The sequence below is a fragment of the Pristiophorus japonicus genome, chromosome 20 (assembly GCF_044704955.1).
Source record: "Pristiophorus japonicus isolate sPriJap1 chromosome 20, sPriJap1.hap1, whole genome shotgun sequence".
In the NCBI taxonomy this organism is placed as follows: Eukaryota; Metazoa; Chordata; class Chondrichthyes; family Pristiophoridae; genus Pristiophorus; species Pristiophorus japonicus.
The window spans coordinates 85,506,795-85,532,516 of record NC_091996.1 but is presented as its reverse complement, the minus strand read 5'-3'; the positions used below and the strand labels follow the sequence as shown (position 1 = coordinate 85,532,516).

At 53.5% G+C, this 25,722-nt stretch overlaps 1 protein-coding gene across 6 annotated transcripts in view; it reads right to left on the bottom strand.

Moving 5' to 3' along the window:
- Window positions 1–4,078: 4,078 nt before the first annotated feature.
- LOC139232638 (neuronal tyrosine-phosphorylated phosphoinositide-3-kinase adapter 1-like) overlaps window positions 4,079–25,722 on the bottom strand; it is a 153,716-nt gene continuing 132,072 nt past the window's right edge. For 4 of the 6 annotated variants that reach the window (XM_070863077.1, XM_070863078.1, XM_070863080.1 and 1 more), the window contains 4 exons: window positions 20,306–21,538; window positions 18,775–18,939; window positions 14,219–14,328; window positions 4,079–7,666 (listed from right to left, as the gene is read on the bottom strand). In XM_070863077.1, coding sequence (XP_070719178.1) covers window positions 7,418–7,666; window positions 14,219–14,328; window positions 18,775–18,939; window positions 20,306–21,538 — 1,757 coding nt within the window. In that variant the 3' untranslated portion in view covers window positions 4,079–7,417. The remainder of the gene's footprint in view (window positions 7,667–14,218; window positions 14,329–18,774; window positions 18,940–20,305; window positions 21,539–25,722) is intronic. The other 2 variants (XM_070863079.1, XM_070863083.1) reach the window with 1 other exon arrangement.

Genomic DNA, 25,722 nt, shown 5'->3' with positions numbered 1-25,722 from the left:
GCCCTGTAGATTACGGCACTTCAGGTGCACATCCAAGTACTTTTTAAATGTGGTGAGGGTTTCTGCCTCTACCACCCTTTCAGGCAGTGAGTTCTGCCCCAGACCCCCACCACCCTCTGGGTGAAGACATTTCCCCTCAAATCCCCTCTAAACCTCCCCCCAATTACTTTAAATCTATGCCCCCTGGTTGTTGACCCCTCTGCTAAGGGAAATAGGTCCGTCCTATCCACTCGATCCAGGCCCCTCATCATTTTATACACCTCAATCAAGTCTCCCCTCAGCCTCCTCTGTTCCAAAGAAAACAACCCCAGCCTATCCAATCTTTCCTCATCGCTAAAATTCTCCAGTCCCGGCAACATCCTGGTAAATCTCCTCTGCACCCTCTCCAGTGCAGTCACATCTTTCCTGTAATACGGTGACCAGAACTGCACGCAGTACTCCAGCTGTGGCCTAACCAGTGTTTTGTACGGTTCAAGTATAACCTCCCTGCTCTTGTATTCTATGCATTGGCTAATAAAGGCAAGTATACTTGCTTTGGAGGCAGGTCAGAGAAGGTTCACTCGGTTGATTCCTGAGATGAGGGGGTTGACTTATGAAGAAAGGTTGAGCAGGTTGGGCCTCTACTCATTGGAATTTTGAAGAATGAGAGGTGATTTTATTGAAATATATAAGATAGAAAAGGTTTCAAGGACACCCTCAAAGCCTCCCTGATAAAGTGCAACATCCCCACCGACACCTGCGAGTCCCTGGCCAAAGACCAGTCCGCCCTAAGTGGGGACTTAGTCGCCCTAAGTGGGGACTAAGTCGCCGAGAGCATGCTGAAACCAAGCGCAGGCAACGGAAGGAGCGTGTGGCAAACCAGACTCCCCACCCACCCTTTCCCTCAACCACTGTCTGTCCCATCTGTGACAGAGACTGTAATTCCCGTATTGGACTGTTCAGCCACCTGAGAACTCACTTTTAGAGTGGAAGCAAGTCTTGGGGGCTGGACAGGGTGGATGCAGAGAGGATATTTCCCCCTCGTGGGGAAATCTAGAACTAGGGGGCATAGTTTCAGAATAAGGGGCCGCCCATTTAGAACTGAGATGAGGAGGAATTTCTTCTCTCAGAGGGTTGTGAATCTGTGGAATTCTCTGCCCCAGAGAGCTGTGGAGGCTGGGTCATTGAATATATTTAAGGTGCAGATAGACAGATTTTTGAGCGATAAGGGAGTGAAGGGTTATGGGAAGCGGGCGGGAAAGTGGAGCTGAGTCAATGATCAGATCAGCCCTGATCTTATTGAATGACGGAGCAGGCTCGAGGGGCCAAATGGCCCCTATTTCTGATGTTCTGATGTATTCAGCCAGTAGTCACACCATGGCCCCAGTGATGTACCACGACCTTCGCCTCTGGAAATGTGGACACAAAAAATGCAGCTGTTTAATAACAATGAAGGAGTTTGGAACCTTGCTCCATTTATATGAGAAGAGATAAATTAGAAAATAAATAATTGGATGACTGTACAAGTGCACCACATACAATGTTTGTCTTCGCACCCACATGTCATTAAAACTGTACTCAATAAAATCGTTTCATAATTACAGGCTACATACGATGCTTCGGTTTTTGAGATACTACGGGATATAGCACGGTGGGTCCTTAAAAATTATTCTAGTTATCGTCGTTTCCGACAGGGGTTGCTTAGCAACGGAACCGGGGACCAAACCTGTTGGCCAACTAAAGTGTATCTCTGGGGGAACAGTGCAAAAAGATTGGTTGTTGACAGGGCGGAGGATGGGGTGTGAGTGGAGGGAGGGGGGGGGGTTAGTGGTCCGAGGGGGTTAGTGGTGGATGGGAGGGGAGGGGGGGCGGAGGGGGTGGTGTGAGTGGGGTAGAGGGGGGGGTGTTAGTGATGGGAGGGGTGGTGAGTGGTGCAAGGGCAGGATGTGTTTCCAGGTGCCTTCATTCCCCCCCCCCCCCAATATGCCCTCCCCCTCCACGCCCGCCCCTCGCCCCCCCCCCCCCCAAACAGAGACAAAGGTTCTCCGAACACTTCCAGTAAGACGCGTTATCTCCCGATCGTTTCCCGATGGGGTTACGGGGGAGCAGGCGGGGGGAAAGGATCAGATCATGCCGTAATCTCATTGAATGGCAGAGCAGGCTCGAGTGGGGGCCGCAGGGCCTACTCCTGGCTCCTATGCCTTATGGTCTTGCCAGCCGTCCCGTACACCGTGACTCTTGGCCCCGGGTGGTCGGCACAGTGTGTTGACCATGCCCGAGGGTTATTTCCTTGCCTCCCCACACCCCCCCTGGGTCCCTCCCTCCACCCACCGCCGTCTGGATATCTCCCTTTCCCGAACAAGCCGCCATTTTGAAATCGGCCGCCAATTTACGACAGCAGCGATGGCCTTGGGAGCCGATGTCTCGAGTCGGTCGACTTGACCCGACGTGGTGGACTACTGGAGGAACCACTGAAGTCCTTGAAGAGATGGGGGGTGGGATAAGGTTGGGGGGCCCAGAAGGGAGAGGGGAGGGTGGGAGGGACAGCCCTGACCTCTGTCTTGACGTGGGCGCCAAGAGCAAAGGAGGAAGAAAAAGTTCTGCTTCTCGCCAGAGAGACCCCCCAGCTCTCAGCGAGTCTTCACGTGTAAATACCTTTAATATGTACAGGCCTATATATTAACTAATGTGGTCATCTTTGGTTGGTGCAGGTGTGACGGCTTGGTGCCTGGTCGGACAGAAGAGGCGAGCGGGAGTTCGATGCACCCAGAGCTCCTGCCTCCCTCACACTCCCTCCGCCAATCTTATCCCGGCCGGGGTGGGGGATTGGGGCCTTCGAGCACAACGCCTAGCCCCTCTTCCCCCGTCCTCACAGTACCTCCCAGTGGCCTCGATAACTCTTGCCTACCCACTGTGGCCACCTGCATAGCTGGAGTGGTGAGATCGAAGGATGGGGCCCTCCCCCTACAGCCCCATCCCCCCACCCCTGACCCTCTCCCCACCCCACCCCCCCCCCCCCACCCCTCGCCCCCGACCTGCGAGAGAGGCAGTACTGAGGACTCCCGGAAGAAATCTAACTGCGGCAACTCAATCCAGCCCGGAATTGTTCGGGGATTTGGGGCTTGCTGCAATTGGCTCTCGGCTTAGCATTAGGAAGGCGGGGGTGGGAAGCGGGCTAAAATTACCCCCTCCCCCAGCTAGGCTCCTGATCCTCATCACTGTCTATTGACCCCCCCTCTCTTGGCTGCAAAGTTCAGGTTGGTGGAAGTCAGCCGGGGGCGGGGGGTAGGGGGAAACATGGGAGCGGGTTTGGGTGATGCGAGGCCCCGCGCTGTCGAATAGCCGACTGGCACTCGCAGGTAAAAGATTGGCCGCTGGTGTGCAGCAGCTGAGGGCTTCGACGGGCGGGGGGGGGAGGGGGTGACCATGGATGTGCCCGTCCGTCCAGCCAGAGTCAGCGGGAGGCTAGGGGATGGGGCGGGGGGGGGATTCTCTAGAATCTGGAAAGTGGAATGGGTCAAATCGAGTCTGGTTTTTTAGAATCGATTTTGGGGGCGAGGTTGTCAGGCTGGGCCCCTCCCGATAGTGCCTCCATGGGGCGCTAACGTGTTTTTGCCCGTGAGGGGAGATTGCGCGTGATGATGTCATCGCTGTGCGCGTCGAGCGTCTCCCCCCCCCCCCCCCCCCGAGGTTGCCTCGGGCGATGTCAAGGACGACCTCGCGGACCCACCAGCCGGGGTCCGCCCTCCGCTTGCGGGGGGCCGCAATGTTGGTGGCGGGGGTGGGGGGAGAGTCGCGCGCCGCCATTTTACATTTTGGGCACGGCTTACCAGCCCCGGCAGAGCGTGACGTGTCTCGCGGAGGGGTCTGTGTCGCGAGGAGGCAGCCCCGGTGGGCACGTGACGGTCCTTCGCCCCCCCCCCCCGGCAGGGATCGCAGTATTCACTCCCCCTATAACGGGAGGGGGAAGGGGGCTGTGATTGCGTCAGCGTTACGCGGAGAGGCCTCTCCCCGGGGAGGACGTCGAGCGCCCAATTTCGCGGGCCCTTGGACGGGATTTCACGGTTACACGACCCCCCCCCCCCCCCCCCCCCCCCACAAACGTGGCGCTCCCCAATTTCGGCCTCTTCCAATTATACGTCTCGGGGTGAGAACGGGAATGAACGGTCGGGTGGGGGCCATCGCGGTTGGTCCTGGCCCGAGTGGGGGGGGGGGGGTGGTGCAGTTATCCCGGGTCGGGAGGTGAGCCAGTCCCACGTGTGCTGTACGGGGTGGGATCGCAGCCAGCGGCAAATCAGTCTACATCGTACATCCCACCCTCCCGGGCACAACACTTTCAGCCTTTCTTGGAATTATTTTACCAAACACCTCGATGTACTGGATGATGACGGACAGTTTTGTTGCATAGACAGAGAGGGACAGACACTCACACACACTCACAATCAACACACTGACACCCTCACGCGCACACACACTCTCTCACACACACACTCACAAACACACACACACTCTCACACAAACACACACACTCACACAAACACACACTCACAAACACACACACACACACACTCTCACACAAACACACACACACACAAAAACACACACTCACAAACACACACACACTCTCACACAAACACACACACACTCACAAACACACACACACTCTCAAACAAACACAAACACACACTCTCTCACACAAACACACACTCACAAACACACACTCTCACACAAACACACACTCACAAACACACACTCTCTCACACAAACACACACTCACAAACACACACACTCTCTCACACAAACACACTCACAAACACACACTCTCACACAAACACACACTCACAAACACACACTCTCTCACACAAACACACACTCTCACACAAACACAAACACACACTCTCTCACACAAACACACACTCACAAACACACACTCACAAACACACACTCTCTCACACAAACACACACTCACAAACACACACACACTCACAAACACACTCACACAAACACAAACACACACTTTCTCACACAAACACACACTCACAAACACACTCACACAAACACAAACACACACTCTCTCACACAAACACACACTCACAAACACACACACTCTCTCACACAAACACACTCAGTCAGACCTCCAGGTATAGAGACAGATACACAGACAGACATAGAGTGAGAGAGAGACACAAAAACACAGATGGGTAGGAAACTTGCCGATACACTCGCACAGGGGACACTTCTGCTCTGTCCCCGCCCAGCCCCTCCCGAAGACACGACCTCCCGCTGGGGAACACTCCCAGGGAACCGGGTTACCCAGCCTACGGCCCCTCAGGCTGTGCGTGATCCCAGGGAGAGCGAGTGCGTGGGTGTGTGGGGGGTAATGAGGAGAGGGGGGTGGACCAGATTCCACCGCACCCCACCCTCACCCGAAGTCTACACTTTCCAGCGACAGACGGGGAGATTGGTCACAGGATAGCGCTCAGGACAGGCTGCCAAGGCTAACTTTATTCCTTAGCTTGATCGGCGGTACTGAGGCTAACTGCAGCACACCCCCCGACCCCCTCCCTGCCCTACACACCCTCCTCAATTAATTATTAGGCCAGAGTGCAGTCTACCTGCAATCGCCAAAGGAAGCACTGTCCGGGAACTGGATATCTCAGATTGACATGGTAACCTTTGACCTGCCCATCTCCCTGTCCGTCCGCCCCCTCCCCCACAAACCACATATCTTTGGGGGACCTGGATACAACTCCTCACCAACCTTTACCCCTTTCAGATTTTGTTCCTTTTGCAGAAAGGAGCTGCTCTTTCTCAGAACAGACTGTTAGATCAGCCTCACACACTCCCAGGGCAAGTACAGCACGGGTTAGATACAGAGTAAAGCTCCCTCTACACTGTCCCATCAAACACTCCCAGGGCAGGTACAGCACGGGTTAGATACAGAGTAAAGCTCCCTCTACACTGTCCCATCACACACTCCCGGGGCAGGTACAGCACAGGGTTAGATACAGAGTAAAGCTCCCTCTACACTGTCCCATCACACACTCCCAGGGCAGGTACAGCACAGGGTTAGATACAGAGTAAAGCTCCCTCTACACTGTCCCATCAAACACTCCCAGGGCAGGTACAGCATGGGTTAGATATAGAGTAAAGCTCCCTCTACACTGTCCCATCAAACACTCCCAGGGCAGGTACAGCACGGGGTTAGATACAGAGTAAAGCTCCCTCTACACTGTCCCATCAAACACTCCCAGGGCAGGTACAGCCCTTTCCTATGGGGGTCCTGAATGTATGATGGAACCTTCTCTATCATAGGGGCTGTCGTTTGGTGAGCTCCCGGGGTAGTACCAAACATGGCGGAATCCGACAGTGAGTGACCCTTTTTACCCTGGAGGCATGGAGAGGGGCATTCTTTGCGATTGGAAGAAAATCTACGGTGCCGTTGTATTGCTTCGAGTCTTACCAACTGCCCTCCCACCCTATCTCTCTCTTTCCCATTGGAGTCACAGCCGTGCGAACCCTGGTATGTTGCTGCCTCCTCAAAGCTTGGGCTTGATGCCTCCCAGTCACCCCACCCTTGTGTTAGCACGTGTTCCCCTCCACCCAGGGCATGGGGTTTGGACAGTGATGCAACCGTCTCTCCTGGCGAGAGGGCCAGAGAACGGCCTGGTGCCTGGGGACTGTGCGGGGGTGCGGCTATCAGTGAGGACCGGGTTAAACCGGGAGTTCCAGTTGGTTGACCTTTCTGTGGGTGGGGCCAGGGCTCGCAAGGGGAGGGGCTTTCCCTCAGGGTTGAGTGGGCTTGGGGCAAGGGGTCAACAACTGGCTGTACCTGGCTGGCGCGACTGGGCTTGACACTTGGCTCTTTCTGTTCCTGCTTTGCGGGGGTCGGGGGTCGGAGGTCGGGGAGGTCAGTAAACGCTAAACGAGAATACATTCTGCCCAGGTTCTGCCCCCATCATGCTGCCACCCGGAAATAAAAGCGGTGTCAAGCGCCGATCAATCCCCCGCCGCCCACCCCCCTCCCCCTGTGTGAGTGGGCCCCACAACTCTGGGTCGAACGGGGCCCTCCGACGTTCGTTGGCACGGCGACGGCTCGCCGTGGTTTCTCCCTCGACGATCGGCAACGCCCGCGCTCTCGGGTGATCGAGCCATCCACGTTTGCCGTCGTGTGGTGCCGTCAGCTCAGGCTGGTTAAGCGCAGACAAGATGGAGGTGGTGGGTGGTCCGGGGGAGGGAAGGGGGTTTTGGGAGCCAATTGCAGTCCGGGCTTCCCGAGCCTGGCTGAGACTCCCAGGACCTCCTCCCCGGACGCCCCCCCCCCCCCACTAGGCCCCAGGCTCTGGTTCAGTGCAGTTCAAAGGTCACGGCCTTGCCCCTTTGCTCCAGAGGGTCCGGGGGGCCGCCAATGGCGGAGGGGGGGGGGCATTGGGCACTGTCAGATGGCCGTGTCCCACAGCACGGTGTGCTGCCGCTGGCAGGGTGGGGTGCCGGTTTTCCGAGTGTCCGCCGCCTTTCTCCAGCTAGGGAGGATGGGCATACTGTCCTGCTTGCACAGGCTCCGCTCGGGCCTCCGACGCGCCTTGATCTCCTTACACAGGCAGCGCTTGCGCTCGATGACCTCCAGAAGCTTGCCATCCTTCTCCCGCGACCCCTGCTGCCCCTGGGGCTGGGGGTGGTGCAGACTCTGCGAAGGACAAAGGACCCAGAGTTTAGCGGCTGCCACATGCTGCTCTACAACACTGACCACACTTCATTCGTCGTCTCTCCCTCTGCCGCTCAGTCCCACTACAGGCTGCATTTCCTCGCCTGTTTCACTAGGCCCATGCTGAGAGTTCCCCTACCTCACTCCCTGTGTCCCTGTCTCTGTCTCCCTCATTGTCTCTCTCTCTCTCTGTCTGTCTCTCTCTCCCTGTGTGTGTCTCTCTCTACCCCTCTCTCTCTCGCTCTGTTTCTCTCTCTCGCTCTCTGTGTCTCTCTCTCGCTCTCTGTCTCTCTGTGTCTCTCTCTCTCCCTCCCTCACTCTCTCCTTCTCTCTCTCTGTCTCTCCTTCTCTCTCTCTGTCACTCCCTCTCTCTCTCTGTCACTCCCTCTCTCTTGTAATGTCTGTAGCTCCACACTGTGGACGCCTGTGTTACTGCAGCTAGTGCTGTTTAATAAAGAGCGGGTCACCTGACCAGCAGGTAAGAAGATTCCGGAACCTGCCATCTTACAGGTTGTCTCTCTCTCTCTCTTTCTCTCTATCTCTCTCTCTCTCTGTCTCTGTAATGTCTGTAAGCTTGTAATGTTTGTAGCTCCACACTGTGGATGTGGACGTATTGTGTACGGCAATTGCACAGTTAATAATTAAACAGAACCAGGCAGATTTCCGGAGGTTTCCGAGAGAGCTGCCTGCCATGTAGGAAGCTGTGTGTGCTGTGCTCTGTGAATATATCACAGTCTCTCTCGGTCTCTGTCTCTCTCTGTCTGTCTCTCTCGTTCTCTCTGTCTCGCTCTCCCTCCCTCACTCTCTCCCTCTCTGTCTCTCTCTCTGTCTGTCTCTCTCTCCCTGTGTGTATCTCTCTCTGCCCCTCTCTCTCTCGCTCTGTTTCTCTCTCTCGCTCTCTGTGTCTATCTCTCGCTCTCTGTCTCTCTGTGTCTCTCTCTCTCCCTCCCTCACTCTCTCCTTCTCTCTCTCTGTCACTCCCTCTCTCTCTCTGTCACTCCCTCTCTCTTGTAATGTCTGTAGCTCCACACTGTGGACGCCTGTGTTACTGCAGCTAGTGCTGTTTAATAAAGAGCGGGTCACCTGACCAGCAGGTAAGAAGATTCCGGAACCTGCCATCTTACAGGTTGTGTGCTCTCTGAAGATATGACAATTGGCGACGAGAATGGGATGTAATTGGATAATACAAAGCTGAAATTTTTGTTGGTGAAGAATTCAGCCAGCCGACAGAGAGATTTTGAGAGCTTCTCTGTTTTTGGAAACAGCTACAAATCCGAGGTAAATTACAAGCACACTTGGTTAAACTGCCTGAGTCAAAATGGCTGCCCCTATGGGAGTTATAGGGCATTTGGGGGCATTTCAACGCGACCATGAAAGTTTAAGAGCATATGTGGATCGGCTTGAAATCTTTTTCACTGCAAATAATATCATCGAAATCCCCGGGCAGTGTTGGAATGAAAAAGAGCTATATTCTTCACTGAGGCTGGGTCCGAGTTGTATGAAACACTGATAAGTTTGCTTGTGCCTGATAAGCCAAAGGATATAATGCTGAAACAGATTCTAACAGCCCCATTCCGTTAGAAATTACTGAAAGTTATTGTTTCGGAATACAAAATCAGAATGCCGAAGAAAATATCAGTGAGTAACATTGTAGCATTAAAAAAAGCTATCTTTTCACTGTAATTTCGGAGACTTTCAGAACCGAACATTGCAAGACCACTTTGTTTGTGGGATGAAAAATGATGTGATCAAAAGAAAGTTATTGACGATGCCTAGCTTGATATTTGATTTAGCTTGTCAGACAGCTAGGTCGATGAGCATGGCCGACCAATATTCCCAAGAATTTCATACTAATTTCAGTCATGAGACAACCGAGGTGAATCGCCTGCAGGTTCAAAGTAAAAGGCGGTGGGGGCCCAAAGTCTCAGAAACTGGAAATGGGAACAGAGCATTGACATCCTGCTATCGGTGCCTGGGACAACACATTGCTCAAAGTTGTCCATGTGTGAAGGTCGAGTGTTTCGTCTGAGGGAAAACTGGGCATCTTGCGAAGGTATGCTGACTGAAGGGTAAACCAGCTTTCAAAGCCATGAGTAGAAATCCCAAGAGACTACACAGCATGGAAGAATAATAGGATGAGGAGATGTTAAGAGTTAAACGTCATCAGGAGCACGAGGTTAACGGACAGCGATTCGATAAGTATTATAATCCACATAGATGTTGGAGGAACCAAGATACCCATGGAAATCGACACGGGTGCATCCGTGAGTGTAGTACTGGAGTCGCTAAACCTCGACAAATTGCGTGATTTCCCATTGGAGAAATCCAAGATAGAGCTGTGAGTCTACTTGAGAGAGAACATTCCTGTGGTAGGTTGTATCACCGTACCGGTGAAATACAAGGATCAAGTTCAGAGCTTGCCTCTAATAGCAGTGGCAGGAGACAAGCCTGCCTTACTAGGAAGAAATTGGTTGGGATCACTGAAGCTGGATTGGAGTGAGATTTTTCGTGTTGAAATAAGATTTGCATCAAAGGATGAGGTTATCAAGAGTTATCCGAAGGTGTTCTGCGAAACAGACAGTCCGATCCAAGGCTTCAAGGCGAGTGTCAGGGTACAGAAGGACATTAGATCGGTTTACTACAAGCCATGTCTTGTACTATATGCACTCTTGGAGAAAGTTGAGCAAGAACTCAGAAGGTTAGAGACTGAGAACATTATTTCTAAGATAAATCGATGTAATTGGGCTACACCCATTGTTGTTGTACCTAAGTCCGATGGTAAGGTAAGATTGTGTGGTGATTATAAAGTAATAGTTAACCAGGTTTTATAGGGTAATGTCCCCAATACATTGCCGAATATAGAAGATTTGTTCACAACACTGACAGGTGGTCAGATCTTTTCAAAGTTGGTTCTGACGAATGCCTACTTACAGCTTGAACTAGATGAGGAGTCCCAAGTCATGCTTGACTATAAATACTCATCTAGGCCTATATCAATTTAATAGGCTACCGTTTGGAGTGTCTTCCGCCCCTGCCATATTCCAAGGGGTGATGAACCAGATTTCGCAAGGTATTGAAGGGGTAGTATGTTATTTGGATGACATACTAATTTCAGCACCAAATAGGCAAATTCATAATAACACATTGAATGAAGTCCTCAAACGGCTAGGGAAGCACAGAGTACGAGTGTCTGCTCGTAAGTGTGAGTTATTTCAAAGCTCAGTGGAGTACTTAGGGTACAGAGTAGACAAAGATGGTTTACATCCAACCATGGGAAAGCTGGATGCAATCAGAAATGCACCCAATCCCAAGAATGTCATTGAACTTCGATAATTTTTGGGTCTTTTGAACTATTATGGGAAGTTCCTACCAAATTTGGCTACAGTGTTACATCCACTGAAAGAACTATTGAAAAAACAGGTCTATTGGAAGTGGGCAAAAGAATGCAATACAGCATTCAAGGAGTGTAAAAGCAAATTGGTAGAGAGCAGCATGTTAGTTCACTATGACGTATCTAAGGAGATTAAGCAAGCATGTGATGCCTCTCCGTATGGAGTTAGGGCAGTAATCTCTCATGTATTAATTAGTGGGGGGGAGAGACCAATTGCTTTTGCTTCACGCACTCTCAGCGCCAGTGCTAGTAATTATGCGCAAATTGAAAGGGAAGCTTTGGCATTAATTTTTGGGGTCAAGAAGTTCCACAAATACTTGTATGGTCGTAAGATTACCATCGTTACGGACCATAAGCCCCTAACAGCAATCCTCCATCCAAAGTCCCCAGTTCCAACATTAGCTGCAGCCCGAATGCAGAGATGGACTTTGATTTTGTCAGCATATACATATGATATTGAATTCAGACGATCAGCTGATCACAGTAATGCTGATGCAATGTCTAGATTGCCTTCCCCATCACAAGTTACACCCAATAGGGAAGAGGTGTTCTATTTTTCATACATTGATGAACTGCCAGTCACAGCTGAAGAGATTGGTAGAGCAACCAAATGTGACCCAGTGATGTCAAAGTGTATGAGTATATTGCAAATGGCTGGCCAAACCAGATAACAGACAAAAATATTCATCTTCATTCGTAGGAATGAATTATCAGTTGATAAAGATTGTATCATGTGGGGTGCAAGAGTGGTTATACCAAATAAATTCAGGTCCAAGTTATTAGGAGACCTCCATGATCAGCACCTGGGAATGTGCTTGACCAAGAATTTTGCACTCAGTTATTTATGGTGGCCAGGTCTTGATAAAGATATAGCGTACATCGTGAGTCAGTGTACGACATGTGAATCGGTAAGCAAGCAACCACCACCAGTACCATTACAGCCATGGAAATGGCCTCCCAGGGTGTGGCAAAGGCTACATATTGATTTTGCTGAGTTAGAAGAACAACAATTGTTCATTGTGATTGATAGCCATTCAAAGTGGGTTGAGGTGTTTCCAATGTGGAAAATAACAACAAGTAAAACATTGGACATTTTACGAAGATTATTTTCTTCATTTGGCCTCCCAGAAGAAATTGTTTCGGATAATGGACCACAATTTCGTTCAGAAGAATTTGCACAGTTCACGAGCAAAAACGGTGTGAAACATACCAACGTTCCACCATACCATCCTTCTTCGAATGGTGCAGCAGAGCGCACTGTACAAATTGTAAAACGTGCCCTCATAAAACAAATGTTGGATCCAAATCCAAGGAAACGACTGTTGTCATTGGATCACAAATTGGCTAATTTTCTAATAACATATCGTAATACGCCTCATACAACTACTGGTAGAACACCAGCAGAGTTGTTTCTCAAACGACAGCAATGAACCAGATTCTCGTTGTTGAAACCAAATTTGGCACAGTCCGTAGAAGAGACACAATTAACACAAAAAGAGAATCATGATAGAGGTAGAGTAAAAGAGAGAAGTGTGAAATTAAACCAGAAGGTGAGAGTGAAGAACCATCACCATAAATGGTTAAAGTAGTTACCAGGAAGAGTGGTGAAGATATGTGGTCCTCGCACATATTTGGTCAAGATGTTTGATAATGGACAGGTTAGGTTTGTTCATATTGATCATATTTTACCTACAGATATGGAAGTAGTTGAAGGTGGGAATGATTCAATTATTTCTGACTCATCAGATAATTTTGATACACCAGTAGCAAATCCTAAATCCAATGTACTGGAAACAAATCCAGGAGAGAATCAGAATGAAAGTCTGAGTCCGAGTCAGGCAGACAGACAGTCTGAAGTTAGAGAGAGTTCAAATGGAAATCAAGGGCATCCCTTGGAGGAAAACTTTCCTCAGGATCAGCCTCGAATGAGTTTAAATTTGACACCATGTTTGGAAGGTTTTGTTCGAGAGCGAAGGTATCCTCTTCGAAACAGAAAACAAGTGGTTAAGCTTGATCTATACATCTGGCAAAATAAGTCCATATCCTTTGTCATGTATAACTATGCAAGTTATGAATAATGAATGTTTGTTATAATAACTTGTTCATTAAGGAGGGAGAAGTGTAATGTCTGTAGCTCCACACTGTGGATGCCAGTGTTACTGCAGCTAGTGCTGTTTAATAAAGAGCAGGTCACCTGACCAGCAGGTCAGAAGATTCCGGAACCTGCAGTCATCTTACAGGTTGTGTTGTGTGCTCTCCAAAGATATGACAACTCCCTCCCTCTCTCTCTCCCCCTGCCTCTCTCTCCCCGTCTCTCTCTCTCTCTCCGTCCCTCTGTCTCTCTTGCTCTGTCTCTCCTCGTCTCTGTCTCTCCCTCTCTCTCCCTCTCCGTCTCTCTCTCTCCCTGTCTCTCTCTCTTTCTTCCCAACTCTGTCTCTCTGTCTTTCTCTCCCTCTGTGTCTCTCTCTGTCACTCTCTCTCTCTCTCCCTGTCTGTCTGTCTCTCTCTCTTTCTGTCTCTGTCTTCCTCTATCACACTCTCTCTTTGTCTCTCTCTCTGTCATTGTCACTCTCTCTCTTTCTCCCCCTGTCTCTCTCTCTCTTTCTCCCCGTCTCTCTGTGTCTCTTTCTCTCTTCCTGTCTCTCTCTCTCTCTGTCACTCTCTCTCTCTCTCTGTGTCTCTCCCCCTGTCTCTCTCTCTCTCTTTCTCCCCCTGTCTCTCTCTCTGTCTTTCTCTCTCGCTCTCTCTGTCACTCTCTCTCTCTCCCTGTCTGTCTCTCTCACTCTCTCTCCCTGTCTCTCTCTCTCTCTCTTTCTGTCTCTGTCTCCCTCTATCACACTCTCTCTCTTGTCTCTCTCTCTCTCTCTGTCATTGTCACTCTCTCTCTCTCTCCCCGTCTCTCTCTCTCTCTCTCTCTTTCTCCCTCTGTCTCTCTCTCTCTCTTTCTCCCCGTCTCTCTCTCTCTCTTTCTCCCTCTCTCTCTTTCTCCCCGTCTCTCTCTCTCTCTTTCTCCCCCTGTCTCTCTCTCTACTCTTTCTCCCCCTGTCTCTCTCTCTCGCTCTCTCTCTCTCTCTCTCTGACTCCCTGTCTCTCTCTGTCTGTCCCCCTCCCTGACCCCGGGTGTTGCCCCCGGCTCCACGTACCTGGCTGGGGCTGTCCCGTGATTGGCTGCTTTGTCGCTGCAGGTGAGCCAGGGGTTGCCGCACCCCTGATGTGGAGGCCGAGCGTCCGAGGCGATGTCCGAGAGTGGGGTCTGTGAACCGGGAGAGAGGGGAGAGGGTTACCCTGAGACTGAGGCGCCGGGCAGAATGCACCGTTGCCGCGGGAACATAGCTGTGGAATGCTGCGAGTCAGAGCTGACCCTCGAGAGGGGATTTTCTGTTTGAGTCACCCGTCACTGGCGAGACTGGCATTTATTGCCCGTCCACCACTGCCCTGAGAATGGTTGGCTGCCACAGCATGGGCAAGACCAAGGGAAGGAGGGAGCGGCGAGGGGCGGAGGGAGGGAGGGAGCGGAGAGGGGCGGAGGGAGGGAGCGGCGAGGGACGGGCGAGGAGCGGAGGGAGGGAGCGGCGAGGTCTGGAGGTTGGGTTGGGCGAGGCACGGAGAGGTCGGAGCCCAGAGCTGGAGCAGCATGGACAGACCAAGGGAAGGCACATCAGGGGCCCATAGCAAGGCGATGATGTGGTGAGGCTCACATAGTGTACTTGAACATGAAACACAAAAGGTTAGTATGCAGGTACAGCAAGTGATCAGGAAGGCCAATGGTATCTTGGCCTTTATTGCAAAGGGGATGGAGTATAAAAGCAGGGAAATCTTGCTACAGCTATACAGGGTATTGGTGAGGCCACACTTGGAATACTGCATGCAGTTTTGATCTCCATATTTACAAAAGGATATACTTGCTTTGGAGGCAGTTCAGAGAAGGTTCACTCGATTGATTCCGGGGATGAGGGAGTTGACATGAGGAAAGGTTGAGGAGGTTGGGCCTTGACTCATTGGAATTCAGAAGAATGAGAGGTGATCTTATCGAAACGTGTAAGATTATGAAGGGGCTTGATAAGTTGGATGCAGAGAGGATGTTTCCACTGATGGGGGAGACTAGAACTAGGGGACATAGTCTTAGAATAAGGGACCGCCCATTTCGAACTGAGATGAGGACAAATTTCTACTCTCAGAGGGTTGTAAATCTGTGGAATTCGCTGCCTCAGAGAGCTGTGGAAGCTGGGTCATTGAATAAATTTAAGACAGAAATAGACAGTTTCTTAACCGATAAGGGGATAAGGGGTTATGGGGAGTGGGCGGGGAAGTGGAGCTGAGTCCATGATCGGATCAGCCATGATCTTATTAAATGGAGGAGCAGCCTCGAGGGGCCATATGGCCTTCCCCTGCTCCTATTTCTTATGTTCTTATGAATTCCACATAGAGAGAGGCCCTGTGGGAGGAAGGAGGACAGTAGGAGTGTGTATGAGTTTGTGTGGATGTATTGGCACATGTGGCAGAGCAGGTCTCCAGTCGTCCTGGTTAACCCTTGCCACTGGACCAAGACCTCGCTCTGTCAAGCCCGTGTGGTGGCTGGTGTGCAACGGCCACCCCACGTTAAAAAAATCCACGCACAGGCATCTTCCACCCTTCAGGATGTAGTTCGGGATCTGGAATATCAGGTCCTTCATTGAAACACCTGTGAATTCTTCTGGAAGCCAGTCATCCTCGTGCGAGGGATCGCTGATCATGATTATTTTTACGTCATACTTTAACGCGTTATTCTTCGCAGATAAATGGCAAAACTTAACGGGTCAGAAACTGCGACCACACCGGGTCCGTGTGATGCGCTGTGCCCCCGAGAGGCCTCGCAAAAGCCACTTCTCGGGGCGCGATTCTACGCATCCCTGCAGGAAGCACGTTCGCGGGGCAGAGATTGGGGCTACGTGGCCACCTCGTGACCGTCACCTCGTTCACGCCTGGTGAGAGCAGGCATCTAGCTTATTTTTACCAGCGTAACACTTTTAAAACATAGAAAACCTAAATATCATCACTCATTTTTATATTAAAAACCCTGTCCATTAAAAGGTATGTTTATTTTTAATACTATTAAAACACATCGGCCCTGAAATCACGGCCTCCCCGGGTGCGCACGGGGCATGTACGGGGCGTGTACGCGGTGTGTACGGCGTGTGAGTACCATGTGTGTACGGGGCGTGTACATGGCGTGTGTACCGGGGCGTGTACCGGGTGTGTGTACCATGTGTGTACGGGGGCGTGTACACGGTGTGTGTACCGGGTGTGTACCGGGGCGTGTACCGGGTGTGTGTACCAGGTGTGTACGGGGGCGTGTACACGGTGTGTGTACCGGGTGTGTACCGGGGCGTGTACCATGTGTGTACGGGGGCGTGTACACGGTGTGTGTACCGGGTGTGTGTACCAGGTGTGTACGGGGGCGTGTACGAGGCATGTATGAACCCGGGAAGGCATCACAAAAGCCTCTTTTCAGCGCACAACACGCATGCAATGAAAACCGGCTTTTCCGATGTGTCAGGCTGGAACTCGACAGATCGCACGCATCTCGGGAGTGAGGACATTTGCACGGGCAAGATTGCGGGATTTACCCATATCTTGCCCGGCGGATGTCCTCAAAACTCGTGCGGCTGATAACAGCAGGCATATAGCGTACTGTTACAGGCGTAAGAATTTTAAAACATACAAAAATATAATAAAATTAAATAAACACATTTTATTGTTAAAAACTCTGCCCACTAAGGTAAGTTTATTTTAAACCCCAGTAACAAAAAAAAAATCAGAAAAATATTTTTTTCTAAGGCGTTTATTAACTTTAATTTCAATTAATTTTAATTATGTGAGGTGCATTTATTTTTTATTATGGTGTTTAGTATGTTTGGGTTTTTTTCCTCATTAATATAAGAACATAAGAATTAGGAACATCTAGCCCCTCGAGCCTGCTCCACCATTCAACAAGATCATGGCTGATCTGGCCGTGGACTCAGCTCCACTTACCCGCCCGCTCCCCGTAACCCTTAATTCCCTTATTGGTTAAAAAAATTCCCTTATTGGTTAAAAGAATGAGGGCGCATCCGGGATTTGAACCCAGGACCTCTCGCAAATTTCAAGTAACAACCCCAAAGCGAGAATCATACCCCTGAACCAACAAGCCAACTGATTAATATGGAGTTCCTGTTGCTGTTAATGAGAAAGCTGTGGAATACTGCACCTGATTGGCTGAGCACTCACACGCGACTGCACCGTCTCCGTGGGAACCTGGAGGACAGGAGCGCGCTCCGCAATGCGGGAAGAGAAGGCCCCCCCCCCCCCACCGGAATCCCGCGCTCCTCCTCCCGCCAGGTACTTGCGGAGAAATGATTCAGGTCGGAGGTGTCCGCCCGCGGGAAGCCTCCGACGCAATTTCTGGGCCATTAAAAAAAATTCCAAAATATGCCAATCAATTAAAAAAAACTATGAGATGTATATTTTATTTATAGTGCTGTGTTTGGGTGTTTTAAGGGCTTTATTCTCATTGATCGTAATGGGAGCTAGCGCAAAGGAAGATCCCATTATCAATGAGAATACTAGATGGTGATTGGTTGTACAGGTCCACGTGATTCCCACACGGATGTCCGTACGGGGAAGACAGATCCCCGCTCGCTGCACAGCGAATGAAGGCCTCCGACCGGAAGCCTACCTTTCTCCGGGACCAACAGGGACCCTCGTAGATTTTTTTCCTGATGGAGGCTTCCTCCGTACGGACGCCTCCGCCCGCAATTCTCCATCCCCCACCGAATGTAATTTAGGAAGCAGGGCTGGTTGGAGGATGCGTGTTGCTCTGGGGCGGTGGGCGCAGAATACAGATCTGTGGCAGTGCAGCGCCTCTGCTGGCCGGTGGGTGTAACTGCAGCGTTATGTGTTTACATAGGAATTTATAATGGGAAAATGGAGACAGAATTGTGACAGGAAACAGGGTGTGAGGCTGGGTAGACAGGAAGTGCGCTGGGACGAGTTAGTTCTTACAATGGGGGATTTTTGGCCTCTCTTTTGCCTATAGGAACTGTTCCATTCTGAGACAGGGCAGGCCTGTGTTAAGTCTTGATAGCATCAGGAGGATATTTAATTGTGGAGGGGTGCACGCGGTGCGGGCCTTAATCAGAATCGGCTCTGATGTGATACTGAGGCCAACAAATGCGGGCTGAGTTAGATGATCCCGGTATGCTGGGGTGGTGGGCTTGGGGAGAGCAGGGGCGAGTGGGGAGGAGGGGCCAGTAGGGAGGGGAGGGGTGGGGGGGGGGGGGCGGGGAGAGCGGGGAGGGGAGGCGAGCAGTGAGAGGGGAGGGATGAACAGGGAGGGTATGGAGGAGGGGGGCCATGTTGCAAGTAGTCTTAGCAGCTGGGCTACGGAGGAGGAAACACAAATAACCCTGATCAGCACCCAGTGGGTTTTGGGATGTCGATTGGCACCGGTCGTGATGCTAACCACAGTCGAATAACCCGACCGTCTGGGGCCCGTCGCTCACGGCAGACGGCCACATGGGGTGTGGGTCTGGGTGAGACACAGAGCCAGTAAAGGGTGGGGGTGGTGAGGAGCAGTGGGGGGGGGGGGTCAGACAGGCGCCTTCCGGAGACGCGGGCGGGGGGGAGGGGGCAGGGAAGCATACTGGCTTGATCCCCCTTCCCCCCCCCCGGCAGCCCTTACCCTCGTTCCGCTGGCACACCATCGGGCAGGGCTGGGGCAACCCTGAGCGAGTGGGACCCTTGAGCGAGGCGCCCTCCGGGTCCTCAGCTTTGAGCGGTGGTCCCGACGTCCTCTCCTCCTTGGCCAGCGATTCGCCGCCCCCGCTCCAGCCACGGGCGCCCCCTGCTGGCGAGTCAAAGGGCACACAGACAAGTGGGTGAGCGAAGGGTCCACTTCAACAACAACAACAACTTTCATTCATATAGCACCTTTTACGGAGCAGGGGCGACGGGGAAAGAGCGGAAGGAGAGGATGGGGTGGGGTCAAAGTGGGTCAGACGGGCCCCAACGGCCTCTTTCTGTGCCGTGTCATTCTCCGGAAGTGTCCGGTTGCCGGGGAGGTGAAGACGCACCCTGGCTCCTGGAGGTGTCGGCCCCGCCTGGGAGAGCGTAGGAGACCCAAAACACCCGCCCCACCCCGGAGAGGTGGTGCGCGTGGGCGTCGGGGCGAGGACAGGCCCGACGGTGATGCCCCTGTAGTTGAATAGCCAGGTTGTGCTCACCCGGGTGACCCTGGGTGAGGTTTGTTGGTCACACACACACAGATTCGCACACACACACACACACACACTCACAGACACACACCTGCACACTCACACATTCACACACACACATTCACACTCACGCACACACTCTCACACACACACACACCTGCACACTCACACATTCACACACACACATTCACACTCACGCACACACTCTCACACACACACACATTCACACCCGCACTCACACACACCCGCACACTCACACACACACTCACAAACCCACACACTCACACTCACACATTCACACACACACATTCACACTCACGCACACACTCTCACACACACACACACCTGCACACTCACACATTCACACTCACGCACACACTCTCACACACACACATTCACACCCGCACTCACACACACCCGCACACTCACACACACACACTCACACACACACTCACACACACACATTCACACATTCACACCCGCACACTCACACCCGCACACTCACACACACACATTCACACACTCACACCCGCACACACTCACACCCGCACACTCACACACACACACACACACACCCCCGCACACACTTGTTCTTTCTATTGCACGTTGCTGAATAGCATTCCGGAGCAGGAACCCAGGATGAATTTCCCCTTCCTCTATCCTGGGGGGCAGGGAGTGTGTCCCTGGACTAACCAACGAGCTTGCGGCGGAGCAGGGACCAATGCTGCCCGACCTGTAGGGCGCTCAGTGTCTCGCTGCGGACAAACCCTCAGGAGCCAGGCGGGGATCACAGACTGCCCCAGGCTCAACCGCGGGCAGGTTAATAGTGTGCGGCAAAGCAACGGTGGGCGGAGACAGCTGATAGTCAATCCTCGCGTGATTTCCACCGTCGTTCTCGCTGTCCCCTCCCTTCAAGGGGAGTTTGAATGCTTACCCCGCCAGTGTGCGAGCAGCGCCCGACTCGTGCGCGACCCCCCCCCCCCCCCCGCGCCCACTAACCTTCCGGGTCCTTGGCCTTCCTGCCGCAGGAGAGCTTCCGCTGCCAGTTCCGGCCGCTGCCGCCCTCTCCGGCAGGGCCGCCGGCGGTCCGCGCCTCCGAGTTGGCGATGGCCCGCGAGCAGCAGATGCTGGCGAAGGCCGGGGCCTGGGTCCTGACCGTGGAGTGTTGGGGGGCGGACGGGCAGGCTTTGGGGCCTACCCCGGGCTTCAGGCTGTCGTAGGCCGGTGGCCGCTTGCAGGCCGGGGGCGCGCAGTAGGGCCAGGCTCCCGCCAGCGTCCCGGGCAGGCCGGGATGCTCCGGCGGAGCGCGGCCCGCCGCCGTGGCCTTGAAGAGGCCGGACTGGGGCCGGGTCACCTTGGCGACGGAGCAGAAGAGGCCCGGGAGGCCGGGGGGCTCCTTGTCGGGCCGTGGCTCACCGGGCGGGTGGGCGGCTTGCTTGGCGGAGGCGCAGGCGAGGCCGACGGAGCTCGGGGGCCGGTCCCTCTCCGCCTTGGGGTGGGCCGGGTGCTGGGGGCCCGGGTGGAGGCCCGGGCCGGCCATGGTCTGCGAGGTGGGCAGCTCCTTCTCGGGCCGATGCTGCCCAGAGGCCTGAGGGGGCAGCGGGGTGGAGTGGCTGCGGGCGCGGCCCGCTGGGGCCAGGCCGCCGGGCGGGTTGGCCGGGTCCTCCTCCTTGGGGGGTTCACCGTGCTGCAGCACCGGGAGCCTGGAGGCCGGGGGCCCCTTGTAGGCCTTGTGCGACGGGGCCTGGGGGAAGGCCAGGAGCGGGGGGCGGTGCAGCAGGAGGTTGGGGAAGGGCGGAGGGATGTCGTAGGGCGGGACCCTGGCTCCGGCCTTGCAGGCCCCGGGAAGCCGGGGCCTGGCCAGGGCCAGCTTGCTCCACCTCAGCTCCCGGCTGGGGCCCTCCTCCAGCAGCGGGTACTTCATCTCCTCGTAGATGGCCTCGCTGTGGTCCGAGTCCTCCTCCGGCAAGCCCTGCTCCCGGAACGCGTCGCCCACCATCTCGATGTAGACTGGCTCCTCCTCTTCCTCCTCCTCCTCCTCCGCCTCCTCCTGCGAGCCTCGGCGGTGGGGGGTGGGGGGGCCGAAGCGGGCGCCGAGACCCCCCCCGCAGGCCCGGCCCACCGAGGCCTCGTCGAAGGACACGGACAGCTGGGTGTTGGGGCTACGTTTGGGCTTCAGTGGCGGGATCCTCCGACCACCATCGCCGCCCTCCAGGCTCGTCCGCTGGCCCACTGCAAGGGAGAAGAGAAGACGCAGTGAGCTCTTAGGGGAAACAGCCTGCATTGCAATAGCACCCCAGGTCGTCCCAAAGCGCTTTATCGACCAAAGAACCGGTTTGTTTGAAGCACGGTCAATGCTGCAATGTCAGAAGCAGCTTAGTGCGTCGCACTCTCTCTTTCTCTCTCTCGAAGTTTGTGGGTTCGTGTCCCACCCCAGGGAATGGAGCACAAAAGTCCAGGCTGACACTCCCAGTTCAGTGCTGAGGGAGTGCCGCACTGTCGGAGGGGCAGTGCTAAGGGAGCGCCGCACTGTCGGAGGGGCCGTACTGAGGGAGCGCCGCACTATCGGAGGGGCAGTGCTAAGGGAGCGCCGCACTGTCGGAGGGGCTGTACTGTGGGAGCGCCGCACTGTCGGAGGGGCTGTACTGAGGGAGCGCCGCACTGTCGGGAGGGGCCGTACTGAGGGAGCGCCGCACTGTCGGAGGGGCAGTGCTGAGGGAGCGCCGCACTGTCGGAGGGGCAGTACTGAGGGAGCGCCGTACTGTCGGAGGGGCAGTGCTGAGAGAGCGCTGCACTGTCGGAGGTGCCGACTTTCGGGTTAGACGTTAAACCGAGGCCCCGTCTGTTCTCTCAGGATGACGTAAAAGATCCCACGGCCACTATTGGAAGAAGAGCAGGGGGAGTTATCCCCGGTGTCTTGGGGCCAATATTTATCCCTCACCCTCAACGTCACAAAAGAACAGATTATCCGATCGCTATCACGTTGCTGGGAGCTTGCTGTGCGCAAATTGGCTGCCGTGTTTCCCACATTACAACAGTGACTACACTCCAAAAGTACTTCATTGGCTGTAAAGCGCTTTGGGATGTCTGGTTCTCGTGAAAGGTGCTATATAAATGCAAGTCTTTCTTTCAATGTAATGTGGGAAACGCGGCAGCCAATTTGCGCACAGCAAGCTCCCACAAACAGCGATGTGATAATGAGCCAGATAATGTTTATTTTTTTAGAAATGTTGGTTGAGGGATAAATATTAGCCCCAGGACACCAGGGATAACTCCTGTGCTCTTCTTCGAAATAGTGCCCTGGGATCTTTTTTGTCCACCTGAGAGAGCAGACGGGGCCTCGGATTAACATCTCATCCGAAAGATGGCACCTCCGACAGTGCGGCGCTCCCTCAGCACTTTCCCTCCAACAGTGCGGCGCTCCTTCAGCACTGCCCCTCCGACAGTGCGGCGCTCCCTCAGCACTGCCCCTCCGACAGTGCGGCGCTCCCTCAGCACTGCCCCTCCGACATTGCGGCGCTCCCTCAGCACTGCCCCTCTGACAGTGCGGCGCTCCCTCAGCACTGCCCCTCTGACAGTGCGGCGCTCCCTCAGCACTGCCCCTCCGACAGTGCGGCGCTCCCGCAGCACTGCCCCTCCGACAGTGCGGCGCTCCCTCAGCACTGCCCCTCCGACAGTGCGACGCTCCCTCAGCACTGCACTGGGAGTGTCAGCCTGGATTTGTGTGTTCGGGTCCCTGGAGTGGGACTTGAACCCACGACCTTCTGACTCCGAGCCGAGAGAGAGAGAGAGAGAGAGCTCCCACTGCGACACAGCTGACACGTCCTTCAGTACTTCCCAATTCCTGGAACTCCGCCACACTCTGTCACTAGGAGGTAGGCTGTAACTAGCGGCGTTCCGCAGAAGGTACATTTTGGGCATCAGTTACTCACAATCAATATCCATGGCGTGAATGAGGGGACCGAGAGTAATGTCTCCAAGTTTGCTGACGACACAAAGTTAGGTGGGAAAGTAAGTTGTGAGAAGGACGGAAAGGTACTGTAAGTGGGGTCTGTACAGATTCATTGATTCGGGAAGAACGTGGCAGATAAGAACATAAGAAATAGGAGCAGGAGCCGGCCATTCGGCCCCTCGAGCCTGCTCCGCCCTTTAATGAGATCACGGCCGTTAGAAATGCAACCGTTGTGTTGGTGAATTGAGACATATCGGGGTCGGAATTGTCCCCGGCCCGAAGTGGGGCACGCGCCCCGTTTCAGCGGTTTTTACTGGCGTGTTGGTTGAGCTCGCTACTCGAGCGACGTTCCGCTCTTTGTTGGAATTCGGGATCCGGAAGTCGCTGTTCATGGGGAGGGGCGGACGTTGGGGGCGGTGCGGAATGGCCGCCGCGATGATGTTGTCACTGTCCCGTGTCACCGCGTCGCCCAATGTGGGGGATTGTGTGTGTGTGTGTGTGTGTGAGCGTCAGGCTGACCATCAGCAGCCCGGCTCATGCCAGGAGAGGCATTAATTATCGGGCCCGACATTGGCAGTTGGCCGCGCCTCCTCCCAAAAAACATGGCGGACGCGGCAGTGCGCCCTCCCGTTACGGGGAGCCGCACTGCCGTTGCAGAAGGCCGCAGCCTCGCCGGGGGAAAACAGGTTTCGGCAGGCCGAAGATTTTCAGAGCGGAATTTTACCGTCGGGTGTACATCGGCGGTGCACACGGTGATATCGCACTTAGCACAGATCGGCAGCGGCAGAGCGGAACGGCGGAGGGGAGAGGGTCACTGCCGGGATAACACGGGAGCGGAATTTCAATAATGGCGGCCATTCCACGGAAAGACGGCAGCCATCGCGCTCCGCAGCGCGTACGCCGTTCTCCGTCGTCAACAGGCCTTGAGGGTAGGGGCAACTTCGGCCCCCGTTGTGTATCTCTGAGACACGGCTCAATGCCAATGCTAGCAGAGACATTTACCTAAAGGGCTACATGGGTTTCCAAAAGGATAGGGTAGGTCAAAAAAAAATCAAAGAGCAAGTTATTATTTATTCGGAGAAAAATTGCAAAATGCTGCAGTACAGAGGGACCTGGGGGTACTTGTGCATGAAACACAAAAAGTTAGTATGCAGGTACAGCAAGTGATCAGGAAGACCAATGGAATGTTGGCCTTTATTGCAAGGGGGATAGAGTATAAAAGTAGGGAAGTCCTGCTACAATTATACAGGGTATTGGAGAGGTCACACCTGGAGTACTGCGTACAGTTTTGGTCTCCTTATTTAAGGAAGGATATACTTGCATTGGAGGCAGTTCAAAGAGGGTTCACTTGGTTGATTCTGGAGATGAGGGGGTTGACTTATGAGGAAAGGTTGAGTAGGTTGGGCCTCTACTCATTGGAATTCAGAAGAATGAGAGGTGATCTTATCGAAACGTTTAAGATTATGAGGGGGCTTGACAAGGTCGATGCAGAGAGGATGTTTCCACTGATAGGGAAGACTAGAATTAGGGGGCATGATCTTAGAATAAGGGGCCGCCCATTTAGAACGGAGACAAGGAATTTCTTCTCTCAGAGGGTTGTAAATCTGTGGAATTCGCTGCCTCAGGGAGCTGTGGAAGCTGGGACATTGAATAAGTTTAAGACAGAAATAGACAGTTTCTTAACCGATAAGGTGTTATGGGGAGCAGGCAGGGAAGTGGATCTGAGTCCATGATTGGATCAGCCATGATCGTATTAAATGGCGGAGCAGGCTCGAGGGGCCGAATAGCCTACTCTTGCTCCTATTTCTTACGTTCTTATGTAAAGGGGTGGTGGGGTTGCTATTTTTAATCAGTGAGAATCTAACAGCGAGAGAGAGAGATTTGATATTGGCACATCAGGCTGAGCTGAAGCTCTCTGGGTTCCAGTGGATCAAGCTGACGGGCAGGGATTAATTATCGGTGGTTGTTATAGGCCTCCGGGCCAGACACGTGAATACGCAATGAGTTATTCTGGGAACAGGTCACCGATGCTTTCAATATAAAATGCCACCTCTGTATGGTGCGCGATTGTAACTTTCCTGGACTTTCAGAGGCACGATGGTTTGCCTGCTGCCGTGGTGGGACGTGCAGCTGGAAAACTTATTGAAAAGATAAAGGACTGGTTGCTGACTCAACGGGGTGGAACTTCAGCGTGGCCCGAACTGGTTTGCACCTCCTGCTTTTGATGCGTTTGTGTGTGTGACATTCAGCTCGTTGGGAGCGGAACGGTAGTGGGTGCTGATGAGGGCGGGAGTGCGGTGGGGAGCATTCCGGAGGGGGCGGGGTCTCTGCCGCTATCAGTCAGCAGCCCGGCGCTGATGATGTCACAATGCGCACGCGTGTGTTCGTCACCGCCTCGCTCCCTGTCGCTGAAAGGGGCGGGGCCACTGCGAGCTCTGCCGTTCCGTTAGTTCGGTCTACCACG